General features: G+C 33.4%; 3 protein-coding genes and 1 non-coding gene across 4 annotated transcripts; all 4 read left to right on the top strand.

Moving 5' to 3' along the window:
* The first annotated feature begins 1,317 nt into the window (after positions 1-1,317).
* On the top strand, positions 1,318-2,728 carry LOC123196477 (CASP-like protein 1C1). The gene is made up of 3 exons (XM_044610529.1): positions 1,318-1,650; positions 1,735-1,837; positions 2,366-2,728. The coding sequence occupies exons 1-3, from the start codon at positions 1,496-1,498 to the stop codon at positions 2,597-2,599; spliced, it is 492 nt and encodes a 163-aa protein (XP_044466464.1). The 5' UTR covers positions 1,318-1,495; the 3' UTR covers positions 2,600-2,728.
* Positions 2,729-4,881: 2,153 nt separating this feature from the next.
* Positions 4,882-8,258, top strand: LOC123196476 (putative uncharacterized protein DDB_G0294196). The gene is made up of 3 exons (XM_044610528.1): positions 4,882-5,208; positions 5,805-6,092; positions 7,014-8,258. Exons 1-3 carry the CDS (start codon positions 5,056-5,058, stop codon positions 8,193-8,195), a joined length of 1,623 nt encoding a protein of 540 aa, XP_044466463.1. The 5' UTR covers positions 4,882-5,055; the 3' UTR covers positions 8,196-8,258.
* A 7,252-nt stretch (positions 8,259-15,510) lies between these two features.
* On the top strand, positions 15,511-22,663 carry LOC123195620 (callose synthase 12). Its single transcript, XM_044609433.1, has 2 exons — positions 15,511-21,165; positions 22,374-22,663. Exon 1 carries the CDS (start codon positions 15,859-15,861, stop codon positions 21,157-21,159), a length of 5,301 nt encoding a protein of 1,766 aa, XP_044465368.1. The 5' UTR covers positions 15,511-15,858; the 3' UTR covers positions 21,160-21,165; positions 22,374-22,663.
* On the top strand, positions 18,800-18,880 carry LOC123197096. The gene has a single exon (XR_006497797.1). It is a non-coding gene; the product is annotated as a small nucleolar RNA J33 (small nucleolar RNA).
* Positions 22,664-22,697: the final 34 nt, after the last annotated feature.

Genomic DNA, 22,697 nt, shown 5'->3' with positions numbered 1-22,697 from the left:
AAAAACTCATGTCATTCCTTGTAAATAAGCAGTCAACCTAATACAAAATTCAGCCATTTACCTTACTACTATAAGTATTATCTTTTTCTTTCATATTATGTTTCAATTTCATTCTACATTTTATTTTATTAAAAAATAGAAATTTTAAAAATATAATTTTTTGTAATTAAAAAATATTTTTTTTAATTTAGTTATGAGTTCAAAAAAATTTTAAAACCACGACTACTCATTTTGAAATCGATCGAACCAAACTCATAATTAAACCCGGCTTATCCAACTTGAGTGCAGTCTTATCTAATTTCACTCTTTGATAGGTTGCAGTGAAACTTATAATTTGTTCGGTTTTTAAAGAGTACGTTAGGTTTGATTTTGGTCACCCGCCAAATGTTTGAGAAAATACCCCCGTGTGGATGTTGTCACTGTTTTTTGTGGAATTTGGAGTTGCATTTGTTTGAAGAAAAAGGTTGGGCTGTCCGTCTGTGAAACCATTCAAGAGACGGTGGCGATGGAGGTAAAGATAGATGCAATGTCAAGCACAACAACTTTAGTCAGTATATTGAATTACAAATGCACCAAATCAACCATTAGGAAAATTTACAGTACTAGGATCATCACAGCAACTTTCAGGCGTAGAATAAATGGTTTTTGTAGTGACAAAATGGTTGTGGACGCCTGAAGATTGGTAAGAGAAGAAGATGGTGGAAAGACTAATGAGTAGTCAAAACGAAGATGGTTACCCAAGAAAGAGAAAAAAAAATCTTAAAAAGAAAATGATAACTTCTCAAACTTTTGATTGAAAAAAATTATTAATTTTTTAAATTAAGGAGAAAATGTAAAAAAATTTTAATTTTCTTTTAATATTTATTATTAAATAATATTTTATTTCTTATAATTAGTAACAAATTATAACAGAAGTCATATTACATATTGATATTTAGGCTTTAGTTGCTTGGCCTTAAATTAATTATGCTCTGACAGTTTGTTAATGTTTTGGTAGCTAACAATAAGTATTCTAATGCCATTAGCGCAAAATTTTCTGAATTTTTTAAAAATCTCCTATGCCTTTTTCGCCACCCTCAAAAAGCACATTCTATTAGGCACTCAAAATTGCTTACCCTCTATCTTCACAAGTGCTTCACAGCTCACACTTGCCATTTCCAATGTCTTAGTCTTTATATATATGCTTTGCTCAATGTGCTTAAGATTAAAACCTCTAACTGGAAAACCCACCAAGGCTGTTTAAAATTTTCTGTCTTGTGTAAGAGAACCAATGAAAGTGGGTAGCTTAGCACAAGTCTCTACAGCTGCCAAAATTGAAAACTTGTGCAGGACGGTTGCGAGACAGCTGAGAAATTCAACTACCTTTGCCACTATCAAGAACAAATACCAGTGACCTTCCTTCATCTGTCTTCCTAATTTCTAAGCAACGTTTGCTGCAACAATCCCATGTTCCAAAATCACACAACTTTGACTCAATTTTTTGCTTCATCAAAACATGGCAAAAACTAGGAGGATTTTCACTCTTCTGCTCAGGTTGATAGCCTTTGCAGCAACACTTTCTGCTACAATTGTAATGGCTTCAAGCCATGATACAACTACCTTCTTGGCAGTCAAATTTGAAGTCAAGTACAGTGACACACCGGCCTTCAAGTGAGTTTTTCAGCTATTATTTCTCTTGCTGTTAATTCTGTGATTGCCCTTGAATTCATTTTCATTACTTAATATCCTTTGTAGGTACTTCGTGATTGCAAATTCAATTGTCAGCGTCTATAGCTTTTTGGTTCTCTTTCTTCCTTCGGAGAGCTTACTCTGGCATTTAGTTTTTGCCTTGGATATGGTATGGATTTGTGGCCTTTAAGCTTAAGATGTCTTAAGTTTAGAAAGCTAAGATTTATTTTACATGAACTAAATAAAATTGATACAATCTTAATAGCACATAATCTAGGCCTAAGATTTAACATACTGAATCTTTAGGTTATAGGAATAATTGAAAGACCATTATGTAATCTAAATTCGTGAAACTCTCTAAATTACTTGTATTGAAGACGTTGATCTTTCGCTCTTGAAAACCAATGGGTAAAACTACACTACATGGATTTTTGAGGAATCTAACTAACATATAGTATATAATAAACTCCATCAAATGTCCAATAATTTTCAAAAGTCACATTAATACTATCTATTCAAATCATAAACTTTTAAGTATATTGAATTTATTTTTATCGATTATTTAAATTTATCTAGAAATTATTATTTAGCTATTCAATTATTTGGTTTTATTTAAACCGAAATCATAATTAATGTTAACTAATATTACGAAGTTTTCTAACATAGAGTTTATGCCATATATTTTCTTCATTGTTAGGTTTTCACATTGTTACTGAGTTCAAGCATTTCGGCTGCATTGGCAATTGCTCAAGTAGGGAAGAAGGGGAACTTCTCCGCAGGTTGGCTACCAGTTTGCGGCCAAGTTCCCAAGTACTGTCATCAAGTAACAGGAGCTTTAGTTGCTGGCTTCATTGGACTCATTTTCTATCTGCTGCTGCTTCTCTGCTCCATCCATTCCCTGTTGAATCCTCTTCTTCTTCAAAAGACTTAGATTTCTTTGTCTTTTTTTACTGATCTTGGAGTTCATTCTTGTATTTTCTCTTTCAATTATTGTGTCTCATTTGTAGCCTTTGCAGAATCCTTATTAGAGCTTCTCTATTTTAGAAGACTGTTTCGACTCTATTGTCTTCGTTGAAGCCTGCCTCAAAATTAAAACTGAAGTAGTGGGTATAAAAGACAACTCCTTGCCTATCATAACAACATTTGATAGTAAAATTTGAAAAGGGTCCAAGAGGTTTACACCCATAGATATTACTATCTTACAATATACGATACATATCTTAGGATACAATACAATAAATGTGTAAAATAATATATATTATGATTTATATCGAATTAATACGATATAATAAACGTATTATATAATACGATACATATTACTGATACGGATAAATATATTTTTTAGAGAAACTAATGGTGTAATAGAGATATATATAAAAAAAATTTAATTTTTAAAAATATTTGTGATATTTTCTAAATGGCCAAAGAACTTCTTCCCACCTAAGTTTTAATCCATTTCCAAACTCACATAATTCATCTTGACAACTCAAGATGAAACAATTCGTCTGTTGGATTCCAGATGCACTTTTGTCATCCCAGCATGGGTGCTTCCATTGTCAAGTAGTCGTCCTGCCTGCTTTCATCGCCCCCATAGATTTCAAATTTTGAAACCCTAGGGTTTGGGTTCAGGGGAAAAAGTGAATATTTCAAAGTTTAACCTTAGAAAAAAATTGTTAGTTTTTCAAATTAAGAAGAGAATTATATAAATTTTTAGAGTTTAGTAATAAAATAATGATTTTACTCTTACCTTTAACAAAAAAATTTAACAAAAGTTAGACTATAGACAAGTTTTTAAAACTTCATGAATATATATTTGTATTTATATTAAAATTTGGATAAAAAATAATCTTTTAATCTTTTTAAATCAGTGGTATATTAATTATATTATTTTATTTTTAAAAAACTATATTATATAATATAATATAAAAAATTAATTTTTTAACGTGATATAAAGTCAACCACCACGTTCACACTTAAAGTACCAATGACAGTTGGGTGGAAATAAAATATTGCTGAGACATGTAGGCCTTAGCCCAATTTGAAAGTGTATAGATCTCCATGTGATGGAAATCTAATAATTTGGCTTTCCCTCATCACGCGGGCCTCGCCACACCTTTTTATGACTTCTGAGGCTACGTAGAAAACCGACCACGCCTCATGTAGACTTGGGGAAATCGAACTCTCCCCTTTGAATATTATTTTATTAACCATGCCCATTATTGATTAGGTAATTAATTAAAATAATTATTTTTAAGAGGTTATAAAAATAATTCTCGATTTTTATAACACCCAAGAAAAATGGTTATTTTATTTAGTTATCTTTATTCGTATATGATATGATAAATTATTTATACAATAAAGTTATTAACAATTATAATGGTAAATTAGATACTAATAATATTAGTTAATTTTAAATTAAAGATAAAATAATATTTAATTATATAAAAGATTTTATATATTGTTAGGTTAAAATCAAGAGTGAAAACTATTTAAAATAGTTTTACTCTACAGTGTTAGAAAGAGTATCTATTATTAATTTCGTGACATTATCGTATTACTTTTTATCGTTGTCATTGACAATCTATCTAGATCTGATGATTGAAATTGATTTGATATATCATACCTAAGGTTATATTCAAACAAAATCAAATTTAAACTTGACTTGATTTGTATAAAACTCAAATTTAAGTTTAAGTTTGTTTCAAATGGGCTCAAATTTGACTCATTTCAAAAGAGTCAACCTCAAGTTTGAACTTTTCATGTGCTTTGAGTTATGCTCATTATTAAAATAATGTCATTCATATTAATTAAAACGATGTTATTTTAATACGTATTAATCAAAATAACATCATTTTATATTGAATTTTTTAAGTTTATAAATTTGACGAACCAAATATTCTTAAAATTTGAATTTAAAAATATTTAATTTTTAAAGTTAAATTTATTCAAATTGAATTTAAACTTGAATTTAAGTAAACCTAGGTCAAATTAAACCCTAATCATATTAATCAAAATGTAATCTAGTCAAGCTCAATCCGACCAAGGTGGGATCCATTTTTAAGTGGGAATGGTTTTATCAAACCTGGGGGTAAAAAGTAGTAATTTAATAATTTGATCCTTATCTATATTCCAAATCCCAAAGACAAAACATCATTTTTAAAACGTTTTTCTTTCTTTTAAGTTTTGGAACACGGCACCGTATATATTTCACGAAATTTCTTTCGAATCCTTTGCAGACAAGCCAAGCAATTCCAACTTTAGCTGTTACTCTCTCTGTCTACTGTCTAGATTTTTTTATTATAAACTTCTGTCTCTCTGAAAAACAAAAAAAAAGTAAACCCTAATTTTCTCTTCTAATTAATTTCCTCATCCGCGATCTCTCTATTGATGGCTTCTGGATCGTCAGGCGGGGCCAATTCTGGCTTCAAGGGCTTTGATTTTGCTTCCGATGACATTCTCTGCTCGTATGAAGACTACGCCAACCAGGATTCTACTAATGGAGATCACTCGGATCCAGTGATTAGTTCCAGTTCCAACAAGGTAATCTAATTGCTCGTCCAGGCATGAAATTCTAATTAGCGGTTTCTGTGTGAGTGGTTTTGGAATTTGTTTCGGAGATGTCGTTAGGGTTTTCGAATTTGGGATTTTTTAAAATCAAATTGGTTTTTCTCTCGGTTTTTTTGTATCAATCAAGAGATCTGGTTGGTTGATTGAAGTTTGTTGAGCATGAAATTGATTTTCTGACTTTATATTAGGCTTTTTGCAGGTAGACAACTAGAGTTTGATTTAATTTAATGGTTAACGTTCGCTTATGGAATTTGTTTGTGCGGGCATGAATATTGAACAGTTGCCTTTAGTGGTTTTATTCTTTGATTAAGAAATATTATTGATGGTTTGACATGGTTGAATGACTTGTGTGTTCAGAAATTAGTAATTTTAGACATTGGTTTTGTTTATGATAAAAAGAAATAATGGTGGCTAGCAACTAATAACCTACAGAAAGGTGTTAAAATCATGCATTTCTAAAATTGATCATGTTTTTGACATAGCGTTACTTATTGATACATTTTCCCCTTAATTTCTGTTAATGATGCTGCTATTGAATCCACTAAATTTTCAACAATTTATTTTTGCAGGATTTTCAAAGGAACAGAAGGTCAAGACCATCAGTGTATTCTGGGAATGCCTATGGCCAGCCGGAAGATTCTCTCAACCAAGATGTAACTTCTATGGTTGAACTAACCATGAAAAAACATACTGATAACCTCATACGTTTTCTTGAGGGAATTAGTTCACGTTTATCACAGTTGGAATTGTATTGTTATAATCTTGATAAATCAATGGGTGAAATGAGGTCTGAATTAGTGCGTGACCATTCAGAAGCAGATACAAAGCTTAAATCACTTGAGAAACATATTCAGGAGGTGAGTTACAATTACAGAATTATCTGTATTAGAAGTATGAAGGTTTAGGTTTTACTACTAAGAGGTATGAAAATGCCATGCCTTTTTATGCTCTTTCTTCAAGCATGTGTGAAGAAAACTTGAATTTCTTTGAAGTGGAGAAATGGATAATATTTCTTTATTGCACCCTTTATGGAAGTTCTTTTTTTTATATTGCAACTGCAATTGTAATAACAAATGGTTCATTAACCATAGTTCAGATGATTGGAAATATGTGTTGTATTATGTACCCAATGATAAGTGTCTATGATACCAGGTGGTATATACCTTGGTTAATGGTTTATTCAATGCTATTATTTTTCTGTGAGCATTCATGTTTTGTGCAGAAATGAATGTTTTCCTGCTTATTAGTCAGCTGTAATGTTATGATTACTATTCTTATTGTAGAGGTATTAAATAAATCAGTGAATACTTTTATGTTGTCATTATTTATCTTTAAACTGCAAGTGATATTGAGTCTCTTGATTGTCTGACTCTAGAGTTAGATGGGCTTCATATCATCCCATATTGAGCTTTTGACTTGGTCATCATTTTAAAAATTTACTTTGTTTAAATTATATTTGAATGTAACAATTTTGTTTCTTAATCATTAAATGAGCTTGGATTTATATATTTGTTTCTATTAATTGAATATGATAACATCTCTCCCTGATTGGCATAGATTTCAAAATTATACATAGTTTTTAACTGCTTAGATTTTCTTCCCCTTGAAGTTTGCACTGATCTTCCCACTGAATGAACTATGGTGTTTATTGTGTTTGCAGTTGTTTTCTGCTTTGTTTTTGACAATTCAGTCTGGCTGTCTTTTTTTCCCTCCTCTGACCTCTTAAGTAGTTTAACTTGTTTGTATTTGCTGAATAACATTTTTATGACCCACTTCAGGTCCACAGATCTGTGCAGATCCTAAGAGACAAGCAAGAACTTGTTGAGACACAAAAAGAGTTAGCAAAGCTTCAACTTGTGCAGAAAGAGGCATCCTCTTCAAGCCATTCACAATCCACTGAGGAGAGAGCCTCACCAGCTGCCTCTGAAGCTAAAAAGAACGAAAATGCTTCTGATATGAACAATCAGCAATTAGCTCTGGTCCTCCCCCATCAAGTAGCTCCACAGCAACAGCCTGTGGCACCCCCTTCTCAGCCACCTGTGCAGAATGTGACACATCAGCAATCCTATTATATGCCTGCAAGCCAATCACCAAACCCCCCAGCCCCAGTTCCAGTCCCAGTCCCTGTCCCAAGTCAACAGCCTCAAGGTCAATATTTGTCTTCTGATCCTCAATACCGAACTTCCCAAATGCCAGATCCTTCTAGGTTGGCCCCACAGGTTACGCAATCTCAGGTTAATCCAATGCCTCCTGGCCACCAGTTTCCCCCTCAGTATCACCAGCAATGGCCACAGCAGTTACCTCAGTCAGTACAACAAACACAACAGCCCTCAATGCAGCCCCAGATCAGGCCCCCATCAACCGCAGTTTTCCCAACTTATGCTCCCACCCAACCAACAAGTCCACCTCCAGAGATGCTGCCAAGTAGTGGATCTATGCATGTGTCATATTCAGGAGTTCCTCAGCCAGTATCTAGCCGTGCTGATGTGATGCCTTATGGATATGGAGCACCTGCTAGAACAGTTCCGCAGCAAGCACCACCACCTCAGCAAATTAAGAGCAGTTATGGGCCACAACCTGGTGACGGTTATGCAGCTGCTGGGCCACTTCCCACTCTTCCTCCAGGTAGTGCATATATGATGTATGAAGGTGAAGGGGGCAGAATGCATCATCCATCCCAACAATCTCACTATGTACAGGGTGGATATCCTCCACCAAATTCTCAACCTACTGCAGGTACTAAACTTATGACCCGGACTCCAAACCATTCACAATTCTTGGGCAACCATCTGCACAATGAGTTAATTGAGAAATTGGTGAGCATGGGTTTTAGGGGTGATGTTGTGGTGAGTGTGATTCAGAGAATGGAAGAGAGTGGTCAGCCTGTGGATTTTAATGCAGTGCTTGACAGGTTGAATTTGCATTCTTCTGGGGGTTCTCAGAGAGGATGGTCAGGATAGTCTTGCTTTATTAGAGTGACAACTAAATCTTTGCATCGCAGTGAATAAAGGTTTCTTAACTTAGATACGTGTGTAACCTTTTTTCTTTGTAATCTTTTTCTACCTCTGTGCATGGTCCAACTTTTATCTGGTCCAATTTCTCAACATTTCGGCAAATCATTTGTCAAAATAAAGTGTGATATCCGTGTTTGCCAAATGCGTTAATAAGCTCAGAGGAAGCAAAGTATTTATAATATGCTTAGTTCTTGAATATTTTAATTGATCGGGCTAGATCCCTAATTTATCTACTCTAAATTCTGTGGAGACTATATTATGCATGCAAGTTTAGGCATTAGCTTTTAACATTTATTCAAGGGATTTTTCTCCTGCTGGATTTTGTTTGAGTGAGAGGCTGATTACTGAATGAATGGTTCGTCAAATCTTAGGTTTCTGGGAGTAATTCCAAATCGATATGGCTCCTACTCAAGGGTAATAATCGTGTATCATTAGCCGGGCAAAGGATTATTTTTCTCTAAGTTTTAGTTTAATTTTAATAATATATTCATGATAAATGAAAATTTTAAACATTTATTTATATCTAATTTACCGTTAAATTTTTTGTGTTAAATTTTTTGTGTTAAATGTAAAGGTAAAATTATTATTTAATAATATTATTAAAAATTATATAATTTTGTTTTATTTTTTTCTTAAGTTTTAAAAATTAAAATTTAACCAAAAAGTGATTTTTTTTTTCTTTTTTCCTAAATCTCTAAATTTCTTTTTTACCTCTTTCTAGTCATAGGTCATCGATAAGAACATTGATAGATGACGAGTATTAGATGACATTCATCGTCCTTCATTGGACAATGTTTGTTGTCCAAAGATTTGGACGACAAAGTGTTATACAGATTTGGACAACTGTCGTCATCCTTTGATGATGTTCATCGTCTACAGCTCATTCTCTAAATGACTTCATTTTGTACCTTTGTCATTGATCCATCGTTCGCTAGAGAAAATGGTCGGATTTCAAGTTTGATATTCTAAGAGAGAAAAATGAATTTTTTAAAACTCAATTATGGTAAGAAATGTCAGTTTTTTAAACTAAAGAAGAGAAATGAGATATAATTTTAATTATTTTAATATTATTAATAAAATGACGATTTTAACTATTAACCACAACAAAAAATTTATATGTATGTCTTAACAAATTAAAATTTGAATAAATATTTAAATTTTTTACTATCACAAATATATATTTATCATTTCATGGAAGCCTTTTCCCTAATTAGTCTTATCAATTGATCTGGTTAAGTCCAAGAGCTCAACCCAAAAATAATTGTTTTAGATTGAATTAAATTTAGGCTTAAACTAGACCTCAGGATTAACAAAACTTGTGATGCAATAGAATGTTAAGGAGAACTGTGTCACGTTTAGTGACTGTGGCCGGTGGGTCTAGTTTCTTTGTCTTGGGATTTATCTGTTTAATCAACCTGGAGGACAGGGTTCTCTGGTTAAACAGAAAAAAAAAATTGGGCTTAAACTTTTAATTTTCAAAGCTTGAGTCGACTCGCCCATGAATCCTCTCCGGTTATACACTTTGGAGGTAAATACTTTCTCATGTCGTGTTGGTCTAGTTTAAGAACAAGCGTTGGAGTTTTTTAGAATGGTAGGTTTGTCAGTTTGTGCCCAATAGCCAATACATTACCTGCAAACAGGGGAACACAATTAAAAGTTGGCCACCAGCTAGAAGAAAAAAAGCGATAGAGGGAAATAAAACATTTATACCTTCTTCCTGCTTATCTTCTAGCCATGTTACCATCGTTGGTAACAAATACATCATTTTCAATCACTGGATAATAAAATCAAGTGGAGCCATTTAAGATGAGATTTGAGAAAATGACGTCAACTTCTCTTTTGTTTAGGATTGAATTCACACCAAGTTAGTTTAGTTTCAATTTAATATTCAATTTAAATAAGTTGAATTAAAGTTTTAGTAATCATTGTTTAAGTTAGAGTTGATCCAACTCAAATCTTACAAGTCGTTGATGAAATCATCTTCTCTGATGATTTTTCATTTTTTATGATGATTTTTTTTTCAATGATTTCTCAAATAATTTTTTTATCTTTTACGACTTATTTATTTTTAATTTTTTGTGTTTTTCAATTGTTTTTTCACCAACTTCATTATTAACTCAACCTACCATAAATTTGACTTTTTTAACTGCACTTGAGTTTAAGCAAACTCCTATTTAGGCTCAGTTTTACACCTACTTTTTTTTTTTTTTTTCTTGAATAGTCTCTTTCCACTGGAGCCTGAAAAAGTTCCTTAAAAGACGCCAATGCTTCAACCCGTGCATATGCATCCTTTCGTGGTAGGATTCTTGATGTGCAATCAATTGAATTTTGGGTCTGATTTTGGCCGAATGTCGATTCAAAAGTCTAGAACTTCTCAATAAACCAACTTGAATTTCAAAAAAAAAAACCAAAATGGGTAAAGCCAAGCCTCGAAAAATTTTCAGACCTAAGCCTCATCAGTTAAACAATTGACAAACCCCCTTTATTTACAAAAAAAAAATATATATATATATATATATATATATATAAATTTAAGTGTATAAATAATATATTATCATATGACAAAATGATTTTAAATTAAAAATAAAATAATAATTAATTATATAAAATAATATTATCCTTAAAAAAAAGTACAATATTATGATTGCAGAGGTGAAGATTTAGCCAAATATCGCCGTTCCCACAAAATGAATGCATTTGTGGTTGAAGTACCAAAGCACAAAAAGTTTTCAGTCAAAATAAAAGTAAAAACATAAGGAGCTCTAATCATTCAGATATTTCAAAGGACACTAGTCGTGAGAATATCCTCCGATATTTAACATAAAAATAGAAATAAAAAATTAATAAAATTATCTACTTAAATAATAAATATAAATTTATATATAAATATTAATATATCATTATATAATTAAATGACTTTAAATTTAGTATTAGATTTAAACTAAATTGGGTTGGATTCAAAAGCTAGTTTGATTTGATTCGAATTTATTTATTTTAAAAATGAACCTAGTTTGAGTTAAGAGATTCGACTCTTTTTAAAATCGAATCGAACTCGAATTAGAGAGAGTTTAAATCAGTTTAGCTTGCAAACTAAATAAATGACTCAATTCGATTCGAATTTGACTCGTGGTTTAATTTAAATTATATTAAATAATTGTTAAATTATGTCATTTTATTAATAAGTCAATAATTCAAACCACGAATCTAAGTCATATATCCGAGCTATAAATTTGAATCAAACTCGGATCGAATTATTTTTACTTGAATCAAACTTGAACTATCTTTAAGTCGGCTCGGTGAATTTAAATTAAATTATTTTTTATTCAAACATAATTTAACTTAATAAGTGTTTGAACTTAACTTAGTTAAGTTTGTATTCACTTCTATTTAAATTATAAATAAAATAATATTTAATTATATGATAATATATCATTATTTATATATAAATTTATATTTATTATTTATATATATAATATTATTTATACAAAATAAGAATGGATCCATCCCAAGCGATGAAACGAGGATGGGTGGTCCACTTTCTTTTCTCACACAACCAAACAATCATCCCTTTAATAATTTTTTTTTCTCTTCTGTACATGTTTACTATTTATTTAAAATAAATTAAAAATATAAATATAAATAAATATTATTAAATTAATTATAAAAATTGATGTGATAATATATGTTTTGTTGACAAAATTATTATATGTTCTTTTCAGTTAACTGTTGTGATAGATTAGTTCATTTTTATAAATTTTAAAAGGATATGTATTTTAAATTTTAATATTTTTAATCAAGGTTTAATTAAAAAAATTAAAAAATATTTTGATAATTTATTTTTTATTTTTTATTTTGTAGTTAATAAATAATTTATTATTATTATTATTATTAATAAAATAAAAATGTAAGGGATAGTTTGATTACAGTGGTCCTATGTTTTACGCCTAACATCAACGAGGCCTAATCATGAGTCCCACCGGCAAAAGTTGTTTTCCTTTTTTTAGGTGTCCAAACGCAATCACCGAAGACGCCAACAAACGGCACTAAAGCTTCCTTTTCCAATTTTACCCTTTCTTGTGCCAATGGTATGATGAGGTATGATTAATCACCCATCACTATCAAGCTATTAGAAATAGAATCGTGGCCAAAGTATAAAACTCACTATCACCTGCCAATTGTCGATGAATTCTAGTAGAAGTATTATTATTTAAATTTGGATTATATCACCCCCAATGGGTCGTATGAACGATAAAAAATAAAACTCTATATATATAAAAAAAGTATAGATTCAAATATCTTATAATAATATATCAAAATTAAACTTTTAACTTATCTGATTTAATAATTGTTGGATTAGCCACTAAACTTAGGATTTATCCTACAATGAAGCCACAAAGAGACTCAGATCTTGGTTTTGTCGTGTGTTGACTGATAAGGAAAGATGACAACTAATGATGGTAAAAAATGCACCATGACTGAGAGAGAAGTTAGGAGGGAGGGAGAATATCATTGTTGCCATAATCTTTAACCATTGGCAATTGTTTCAAAAACTCTAGGGGAGATTGTAAGTTTTTCAAAATTTAGGTGGGAGAAGATAGGATAAATTATTAGTTTTCAAACCTGAATAGTGTGATGAATTTATAGTTTTTTAAAATATTTTTATTAAATAATAATTTAATCTCTGATAGTAATAGTGAAATTTAACATATTGATGAGTATTTAAATTTTCAATAGTTAATAGGTGGGAAGTTAAGTTTACACCAAACTTTGGATGGGACATAGTTATTTGACCTTATAAAAAAAAAGGTAATTATCTTATATCAACTTTGGATCATATGACTTCCAAGGGGTTGTTTGAGTAATAAAAAATGAGACTTAATATATAAAAACAATATGGATTCAAATCTTTTATGGTAAAATATCAAGACTAAATTCTTAACTTACATGGTTTAATGGTTGTTAGGTCTGTCACTGAACTTGAGGTTTGTCCAGTCCGATTCAAGTGAAGTTTCTCATTACAAAAAAAAAAAAATCACTTGAGTGTATTATTTTAAAATCCTTAAGTTAATATGACAGTGTTAGAGATAGAGTGACAAATATACTTAGCAAAAAAATTCTAACTGACATATGATCATTTTGAAAAATATTATAAAAACTTTTGAAAATATTAATTTTCTTATATATACCCCTACTATATCATTATTTTTCATTAAAAAAGTGTATCAATTTGTATTAGTAGCATGTATTATATCACAGATTACGTATCATATTATACGATTGGTCTACTATATTATATTATTTGATATATTTTAAAATATATATCATTTTTTATTTATATCATATCATTTCGTAAGATAGAAATCATGTATCATATTATACTAATAACTATGCTCCATACAACATCATATCTTCTTAGCATCTACAAGTTTCTTTTCTTATTTCGTCATTTATTTATATAAAAAACAATCGTTTTCTACCAAATCAATATCATGTCGTCATTGTAATTTTCCTATTATTATATAATTAGATTATAAATAAATCATTTAATTCATATTTGAATTATGGACTTTTAGATACAATATAAGCATATAAAACCAGCACTCCAACTTACAATTATGAAGGACAACCTTAATGATTGGGACATCCAAAAAAGGCCATCTAAGAATATAGAGCACTCCAAGTTAGGAGTTAGACATTTCAAGTCTCTACTATTAGTCTTACAAATTTCTCTTCTAATAATTAACATAATGGTAGTTGTAGGCATAGTTATTAAATATAGGAAAAAAAAAATATGAAAATTATATAAATATAATATGATAAATAGTAAAAAATATGTTTATAAAAATATTAATAAAATTCGGATATAGAAAAAACACAGAATATATTTATACGGGTTTAATACAATATATTGTCAATACTATAATTCTAAAAATACGACAATACTTTTCATAAATCTTCTAATTAATAATTCAAATGTAAAATATATAATTGACTATTAAACTTAATATAATATAATATATAATCAAAATTAAATCATCATAAAAATAATTAGAAAAGATTAGAGAATTTAGATGAGAAAAAATTAGGTTTTTTATTTTATATAGTTATGACATTATGACAATTAATTGAATATATAAGAGATATTTTTGTGTTTAAAAAAATTCATAAAAAATAAAAAATGTAAAAATAAAACAAAAATATGTGTTTAATATAAGAAACATATGAAATATATGTATAATATGTTTAGGGTTTAAAAATTCAGAATAACATGTTTAAAATGTGAATAATTTATATTTTTATTAACTACGGTCATAGATTTTCGAGTAACAGACTAGATCATATTAAAATTATCTTTATTTTGGTTACTTTCTTTTATACTTTATATGGATGATGAAAATTTTTACTTAATCTTAATCACTATTTTTGCAATCTATCTTATAGTATACTCAAAATTTTATGCTTCGATTAGTAATTAAAAATCTCATCAACCCTAATTAACTTGGTTTTAAACTATATTATTGTTCTTGGTGTGGGAATATAACCGTACCACATATAATTGATTTTATTCTCATCAAATTTGTAAAAAAAAAAAAAAAAAGATGAGATTCTAAATTCTTGCAATCACCTCCACTAACTTTTCATTGAAGAGATGCTGATATATATATATAAATTAATTAATTATTAATGATGAGATTCTTGATTATGCAAGTGCTTGATCAACTTTGATTGAGTTTTGATATATCTTTATCATCAATTAATGTTTAGTGAATAATTACTAATTAATTATCTTTAATTATTTTACCATATAAATAGAGGTCACATCTTAGGATGCCCTTCTTACTAATAAAAAAATAACATTTAATCCACACCCTCCATGTAACCATGATCCAACCCCGCGCTGCCGTTCAACTTCTCAACGCCCACACTTGGAAGGAACCCTCAGTTGAATAATTTATTTGTTTAAATTCAGAGGCACCACATGTTTTAATTTTTTTGTTAACTTACCCCAGTACTGGACTGCCAGTTAGATTTAGTTTTCAAATGTTAGAGGGTGTGTCTGACAAAAATTTAAATTATTTTACGTTTGTGTCATTTAAGTAAAGTTTGGGGTGTGTTAAGGTTTTTGAATAAATCCAAAGCGCGTTTGACCAAAGCCAAAATCTAGATCTGTGAGATTCAAAAATGGAAGCAAAAGTTGTCAAGATAGTGTGAAGGCTCTCTAAAGAAGAAAAAGACTTGATTTGTTTATTTAAAACTTGTGGTAAAAGCCTGGTCCAAACCCAGAAAGCAAAGCGGCGAGAATTTCCAAAATCTTTCCTTTTTATTTCTATATACCCTTTAACTTTTAAAATTTGCGTAGTTTTGACATTCTTAACAAAAGCTTTTCAATCTTAACTTTGGAGAAGAGGGTGTAACTGATAAGAAATTAAACTACACTATCTGCCACGACAATTTCCTAAAAATCCTTTCTTCTTCATCTCTTCTCATTGCTCTTCTTGGTTCTACATTAACATATCACCATTTGTTTCTCTCTCTTTTTAATCTCTGGCTTCGTAGCCTCCTCTTCTGCATTTTTAAACGCTGTAAGCCCTAAAACCCACATGCTATCATGAGTAATCTGCGCCACCGTGCTGGCTCAGCCAGGCCCAGACACGACCACCAACCCGAAGAAGAGGAGCCTTACAACATAATACCTGTCCACAACCTTCTTGCTGACCACCCTTCGCTCCGGTACCCCGAGGTCCGCGCCGCTGCCGCCGCTCTCCGCACCGTCGGAAGCCTCCGCACGCCGCCCTACGTTCAATGGCTTCCCCACATGGACCTGCTTGATTGGCTCGCACTGTTCTTCGGATTTCAAAAGGACAATGTCCGAAACCAGCGTGAACACTTGGTTCTTCATTTGGCCAACGCTCAGATGCGTTTGACGCCACCTCCGGATAACATCGACACGCTGGACGGCGGCGTTTTGAGGAAATTCCGGCGCAAATTGTTAAAGAATTACACTAACTGGTGCTCGTATTTGGGGAAGAAATCTAATATCTGGATCTCGGATCGGAACTCCGACCAACGTCGTGAACTCTTGTATGTCTCGTTGTATCTATTGATTTGGGGTGAAGCAGCGAATCTGAGGTTCATGCCAGAGTGTATTTGTTATATTTTTCACAACATGGCCATGGAATTAAACAAGATTTTAGAAGATTATATTGACGAGAACACGGGTCAGCCCGTGATGCCTTCCATATCGGGTGAGAACGCTTTTTTGAACTTTGTGGTGAAGCCCATTTACGAGACGATAAAGGCTGAAGTGGACAGTAGTGGGAACGGAACAACGCCACATAGTGCGTGGAGGAATTACGATGATCTTAATGAGTATTTTTGGAGTAAGAGGTGTTTTCAGAAGTTGAAATGGCCAATTGATATTGGGAGTAATTTTTTTGTGTTGTCGAGTCGGACTAAACACGTCGGGAAAACTGGCTTTGTGGAGAAGCGATCGTTTTGGAACTTGTTTAGGAGCTTTGACAGGTTGTGGGTGATGTTGATATTGTTTCTTCAAGCAGCGATTATTGTGGCTTGGAAGGGGAAGAATTATCCGTGGCAAGCGTTGGAGGAAAGAGAAGTGCAGGTTAGTGTTTTAACTGTGTTTATTACATGGAGTGGATTGAGATTTTTGCAGTCTTTCTTAGATATTGGAACGCAGTATAAACTTGTTTCGAGGGAGACGATGGGACTTGGTGTAAGGATGTTGTTAAAGAGTGTTGTTGCAGCTGTGTGGATTTTGGTTTTTGGAGTGTTTTATGGGCAGATTTGGGCACAGAAGAATCGGGATAATAATTGGTCTTCTCAGGCAAATAGGCGTATTTTGAATTTTCTTCAGGCGGCAGCTGTGTTTGTTTTGCCTGAGTTGCTGGCAATAGCTTTGTTTATTCTTCCTTGGGTGAGGAACTTTCTGGAAAGAACGAATTGGAAGGTCTTTTATTTGTTAACATGGTGGTTTCAAAGTAAAAGTTTTGTTGGTCGTGGATTGAGAGAAGGGCTTGTGGATAATCTCAAGTATAGTTTATTCTGGATAGTAGTGTTAGCTACTAAGTTTTCATTTAGTTACTTCCTGCAGATCAAACCCTTGATTGAGCCAACAAAATTATTATTACAACTTAAGGATGTCAAGTATGAGTGGTATCGAGCCTTCCCTGACAGCAACAGGTTGGCTGTTGGGTTATTGTGGTTGCCTGTAATTTTGATATATTTGATGGATATTCAGCTTTGGTACTCAATTTATTCGTCACTTGTGGGGGCAACAGTGGGGTTGTTTCAGCATTTGGGTGAGATTCGAAATATACAGCAGCTGAGGCTTAGATTTCAGTTCTTTGCAAGTGCTATGCAGTTTAATCTAATGCCTGAAGAGCAGCTATTGAATGTGAGGGGAACGCTGAGGAGTAAATTTAATGATGCCATTCATCGGTTGAAATTGAGATACGGCCTTGGGAGACCCTATAAGAAGCTTGAATCAAACCAGGTTGAGGCATACAAATTTGCCTTGATATGGAATGAGATAATTTCCATTTTCAGGGAAGAGGATATCATTTCTGATAGGGAGGTTGAACTGTTGGAGCTGCCACAAAATTCTTGGAATGTAAGGGTTATTCGTTGGCCTTGTTTCTTGCTGTGCAATGAGCTGCTTCTAGCTCTTAGCCAGGCTAAGGAGCTGGTGGATGCTCCTGACAAGTGGCTTTGGCATAAGATTTCTAAGAATGAATATAGGCGTTGTGTTGTGATAGAAACTTATGATAGCCTGAAGCACTTGATTCTTAATATCATTAAAGTTAACACTCAAGAGCATTCCATTATGACGGTCATGTTTCAAGAAATTGATCACTCCATTGAGATTGAGAGGTTCACTAAAACATTCAAGATGTCTATTTTGCCCAAAATTCATGCCCAGTTGATCACACTTGTTGAGCTGTTGAACAAGCCCAATAAAGACCTTAACAAGGTGGTGAATTCGCTACAGGCCCTTTATGAGATTTTTATTCGAGATTTTTTTTTGGAGAAGAGGGGCACTGACCAGCTTGTTGAGGATGGTTTGGCTCCTAGTAATCCAGCCTTGCTGTTTGAGAATGCTGTTCAGTTGCCCGACCCTGATTACGAGAGCTTCTATCGTCAGGTTAGGCGCTTATACACAATTTTAACATCTAGGGATTCAATGAATAATATTCCTGTTAATCTTGAAGCAAGGCGCAGAATAGCCTTTTTTAGCAATTCACTCTTTATGAATATGCCCCATGCTCCTCAAGTTGAGAAGATGATGTCCTTCAGTGTTCTCACCCCTTACTACAATGAAGAAGTTCTCTACAGTAAAGAGCAACTACGAACTGAGAATGAGGATGGCATATCCATCCTGTACTATCTGCAGACAATTTATCATGATGACTGGAAGAATTTCATGGAGAGGATGCGCCGAGAAGGAATGGTGAAGGATAATGAAATCTGGACAGAGAAGTTGAAAGATCTGAGGCTTTGGGCATCGTACAGAGGCCAGACACTTGCTCGCACTGTGAGGGGAATGATGTATTATTACCGGGCTCTTAAGTTGCTGGCTTTTCTTGATTCTGCATCTGAGATGGACATTAGAGAAGGGACCCGGGAACTTGGTTCAATGAGGCGAGATGCCAGTTTGGATAGTTTCGGCTCAGCAAGGTCATCTTCAGTGAAAAGTTTAAGTAGAAATGGTAGTTCAGTTAGCATGCTATTCAAGGGCCATGAGTATGGAACCGCCTTGATGAAATACACATATGTTGTTGCCTGCCAGATATATGGGCAACAAAAGGAGAAGAAAGACCCCCATGCTGAAGAAATTTTGCATCTAATGCAGAACAATGAAGCCCTTCGAGTTGCATATGTTGATGAGGTTTCCCCAGGGAGGGGTGATGAGGAGTATTATTCTGTTCTGATAAAATATGATCAGCAATTACAGAAGGAAGTTGAAATCTACAGGGTCAAATTGCCTGGTCCCTTGAAGCTTGGTGAGGGAAAACCAGAGAACCAAAACCATGCCCTTATCTTCACCAGAGGAGATGCAGTTCAGACTATTGATATGAATCAGGACAATTACTTTGAGGAGGCACTTAAAATGCGGAATTTGTTGGAAGAATACAGGCACTACCATGGTAACAGGAAACCTACCATCTTGGGCGTTAGGGAGCACATTTTTACTGGCTCAGTGTCGTCACTTGCTTGGTTTATGTCAGCTCAGGACACCAGTTTTGTCACCTTGGGTCAGCGTGTCTTGGCAAACCCTTTGAAAATCCGAATGCATTATGGCCATCCTGATGTCTTTGACAGGTTTTGGTTCTTGACACGAGGAGGCCTCAGCAAAGCTTCTAAAGTGATTAACATCAGTGAGGACATTTTTGCTGGCTTTAACTGCACATTACGAGGTGGCAGTGTTACACACCATGAATACATCCAAGTTGGCAAGGGAAGGGATGTTGGATTGAATCAGATATCCATGTTTGAAGCCAAGATTGCTAGTGGAAATGGCGAGCAAGTTCTCAGCAGAGATGTGTATAGGTTGGGTCATAGATTGGACTTTTTCCGTATGCTATCATTTTTTTACACTACTGTTGGATTCTTTTTCAACACAATGTTGGTTGTGGGGACTGTGTATGCATTTTTATGGGGCCGACTTTATCTGGCTCTTAGTGGTGTTGAAAGTTCTGCTGCAAATGACAGTGAAACCAATAAAGCACTTGGTGCCATCTTGAACCAACAGTTCATCATCCAACTTGGTTTGTTTACGGCCCTTCCGATGATTGTGGAGAACTCTCTTGAGCATGGATTTCTTCAAGCTATTTGGGATTTCCTGACTATGTTGCTTCAGCTTTCATCTGTTTTTTACGCATTCTCCATGGGAACTCGCACTCACTTTTTTGGCCGGACTGTCCTTCATGGTGGTGCAAAGTATCGAGCCACTGGACGTGGTTTTGTTGTGCAGCATAAGGGCTTTGCAGAAAATTATCGGCTTTATGCACGTAGCCACTTTATAAAGGCTATTGAGCTTGGATTGATTCTTACAGTTTATGCAGCATACAGCCCTATAGCTAAGGACACATTTATTTACATAGCCATGAGCATCTCAAGTTGGTTCATGGTTGTTTCGTGGATAATGGCCCCGTTTGTCTTCAATCCTTCTGGTTTTGATTGGTTGAAGACTGTATATGACTTTGATGAATTCATGAACTGGATTTGGTTTCATGGTGGTGTGTTTGCAAAAGCAGAAGAGAGCTGGGAACAATGGTGGTATGAGGAACAAGATCATCTGAGGACAACTGGTCTCTGGGGAAAGATACTGGAGATAATTTTAGACCTCCGCTTCTTCTTTTTTCAGTACACGCTGGTATACCAGCTAAATATTGCTGCTGGAAGTACCAGTATTTCTGTTTACTTGCTTTCTTGGATCTATGTTGTTGTGGCGTTTGGGATTTATGCAGTAATATCCTATGCCCGTGACAAATATGCCGCAGAAGAACACATCTACTACCGACTGGTTCAGTTCCTTCTTGTCATAATTGCTATACTTGTGATAATTGCCCTGATGGAATTTACAAAGTTCAAGTTTATAGATCTTTTCACAAGTCTGTTGGCTTTTATCCCTACTGGATGGGGCCTCATATTAATTGCCCAAGTATTCCGACCCTTTTTACGTTCCACAAGGGCCTGGCAGGCTGTGGTTTCTGTTGCTAGATTGTATGATATTATGTTTGGAGTGATTGTCATGACCCCTGTGGCATTTCTATCGTGGATGCCTGGATTCCAGTCTATGCAGACAAGGATACTATTCAATGAAGCATTCAGCAGAGGCCTTAGGATATTTCAGATTGTTACTGGAAAAAAAGCTAAGGGTGACAACTAAGTTGAGGTAACTTTTGAATTTCTTTTCCTTGATTTTTTCCCCTGACCTCTGGTGTCTACTTGTCTGCTTTTTCACACGATTGAGCTAACAAAATATAGCCAGTCAGTGAAATTTTGCTATTGCATTATGAAGTTGAAAGAATTCTTGTTTCCCTTTGTATTGAACGATGGATAATGAATGAATTCTGTGGTCACATGGTTTTGAGATGGAGTATATATTTATATATGTTTAAGATTTACCTTTTTGACCATGATTTCTTGATGTTAGTTGGGTATGCTTAAGCAGTTGGTTCATATTACGTATTGTGGTTCTATCTGCCACTGCTAGCAGTCTATTCTTTTAATATAGTTTTTTTTTCCCCTTACATACATGCTTGGAACTATTATTGCCGTGTGGAATTATTTTGATTTGATTGAAGATATCATTCCTTATTAACCACAAGGTCATCATTTGCACAATTACAGTTGTAGCCTATTTTTGTTGAATTGAATGTGAATTCACACAACCCAGAACTCCGAGTGCAATATCATTGGTTTCAATACTGAAGAGAAGACACATTTGATTTAGCAGATTTGTATCTTGGTAGTTGATTAATGTGCTTTCGAGAAGTTACAGAAGGTCAAAGCACCCACAAAAATTGGATGTGTCTTATTGGTTGAAGGATCTTTGATGTGCTTTGCATTTTTCTTTTTTTTGGATTTAAGAATGATCTTTGATTTATTAGAGGCAGCAGTGAGGACTGTGAGTTATACATTTCTGGAGTAGACATTTAAGAGGCAAATATTGAGATTTTTTATTTGTGGTGATTTTTATATTCGGCCTACTGAAGCTTCACACTTAGCTAAGGGTTGATGTAACTTTATGGGCTTGTTAGGTGGGAACAAAATTGGGGTTTCTGGTTTGAGAAAACTCTGACAAGTCCGAAATTTTCGATTGTGGTTATCAATCAAATAGTTTGGTAACTTGGAAAGAAAAGGAGGAGAATATGTGGACTGCCATATCTAGATTTTCTTGGCATTAGCAGGTTGCCTCACACAACTCAGTTGATCTTGCATCATTAGTATTAACTGCAGAGAGGTCATGGTTTTATCTGTCTTTCTTGGAAGTTCCTCATGTCATAATTGAAAAAAGCTTCTGTTGATTGCATAGTTGGATATTACAATAGACCTTGTATAATTCAACTTGTCACTGAAAAAATTGGATCATGTTTGCAGGTCTGAAAACCGCGTGAGGCAGCATACTATAATACGACTTGAGAGTGATAGTATCTCATTCATTGATTTGTGGAGGTTCTTGTGTTGTTTGTAAGGCGAAATTATATCTGGTTCTTTATTTCTGGTATCAACTTCCCTTGAGTTTTGTAATTAGCTGTATTTCTCATATTCTTACTGTTGTTGATTTGGGAAGCTTTGATCTTATTATGTACTCAACTTCCCCAGATTTTTCAGGGTACAGTTAATTGGTTGTGCTTATACTAATGATACCTCAGTGTTCAGTTTGTGGAGATTGCTAGAATATTTTATTATTCTTTGATTGGA

Source organism: Mangifera indica, chromosome 14 (genome assembly GCF_011075055.1).
Source record: "Mangifera indica cultivar Alphonso chromosome 14, CATAS_Mindica_2.1, whole genome shotgun sequence".
Lineage (NCBI taxonomy): Eukaryota > Viridiplantae > Streptophyta > Magnoliopsida > Sapindales > Anacardiaceae > Mangifera > Mangifera indica.
This window is presented reverse-complemented; position numbering and strand designations above follow the sequence as displayed.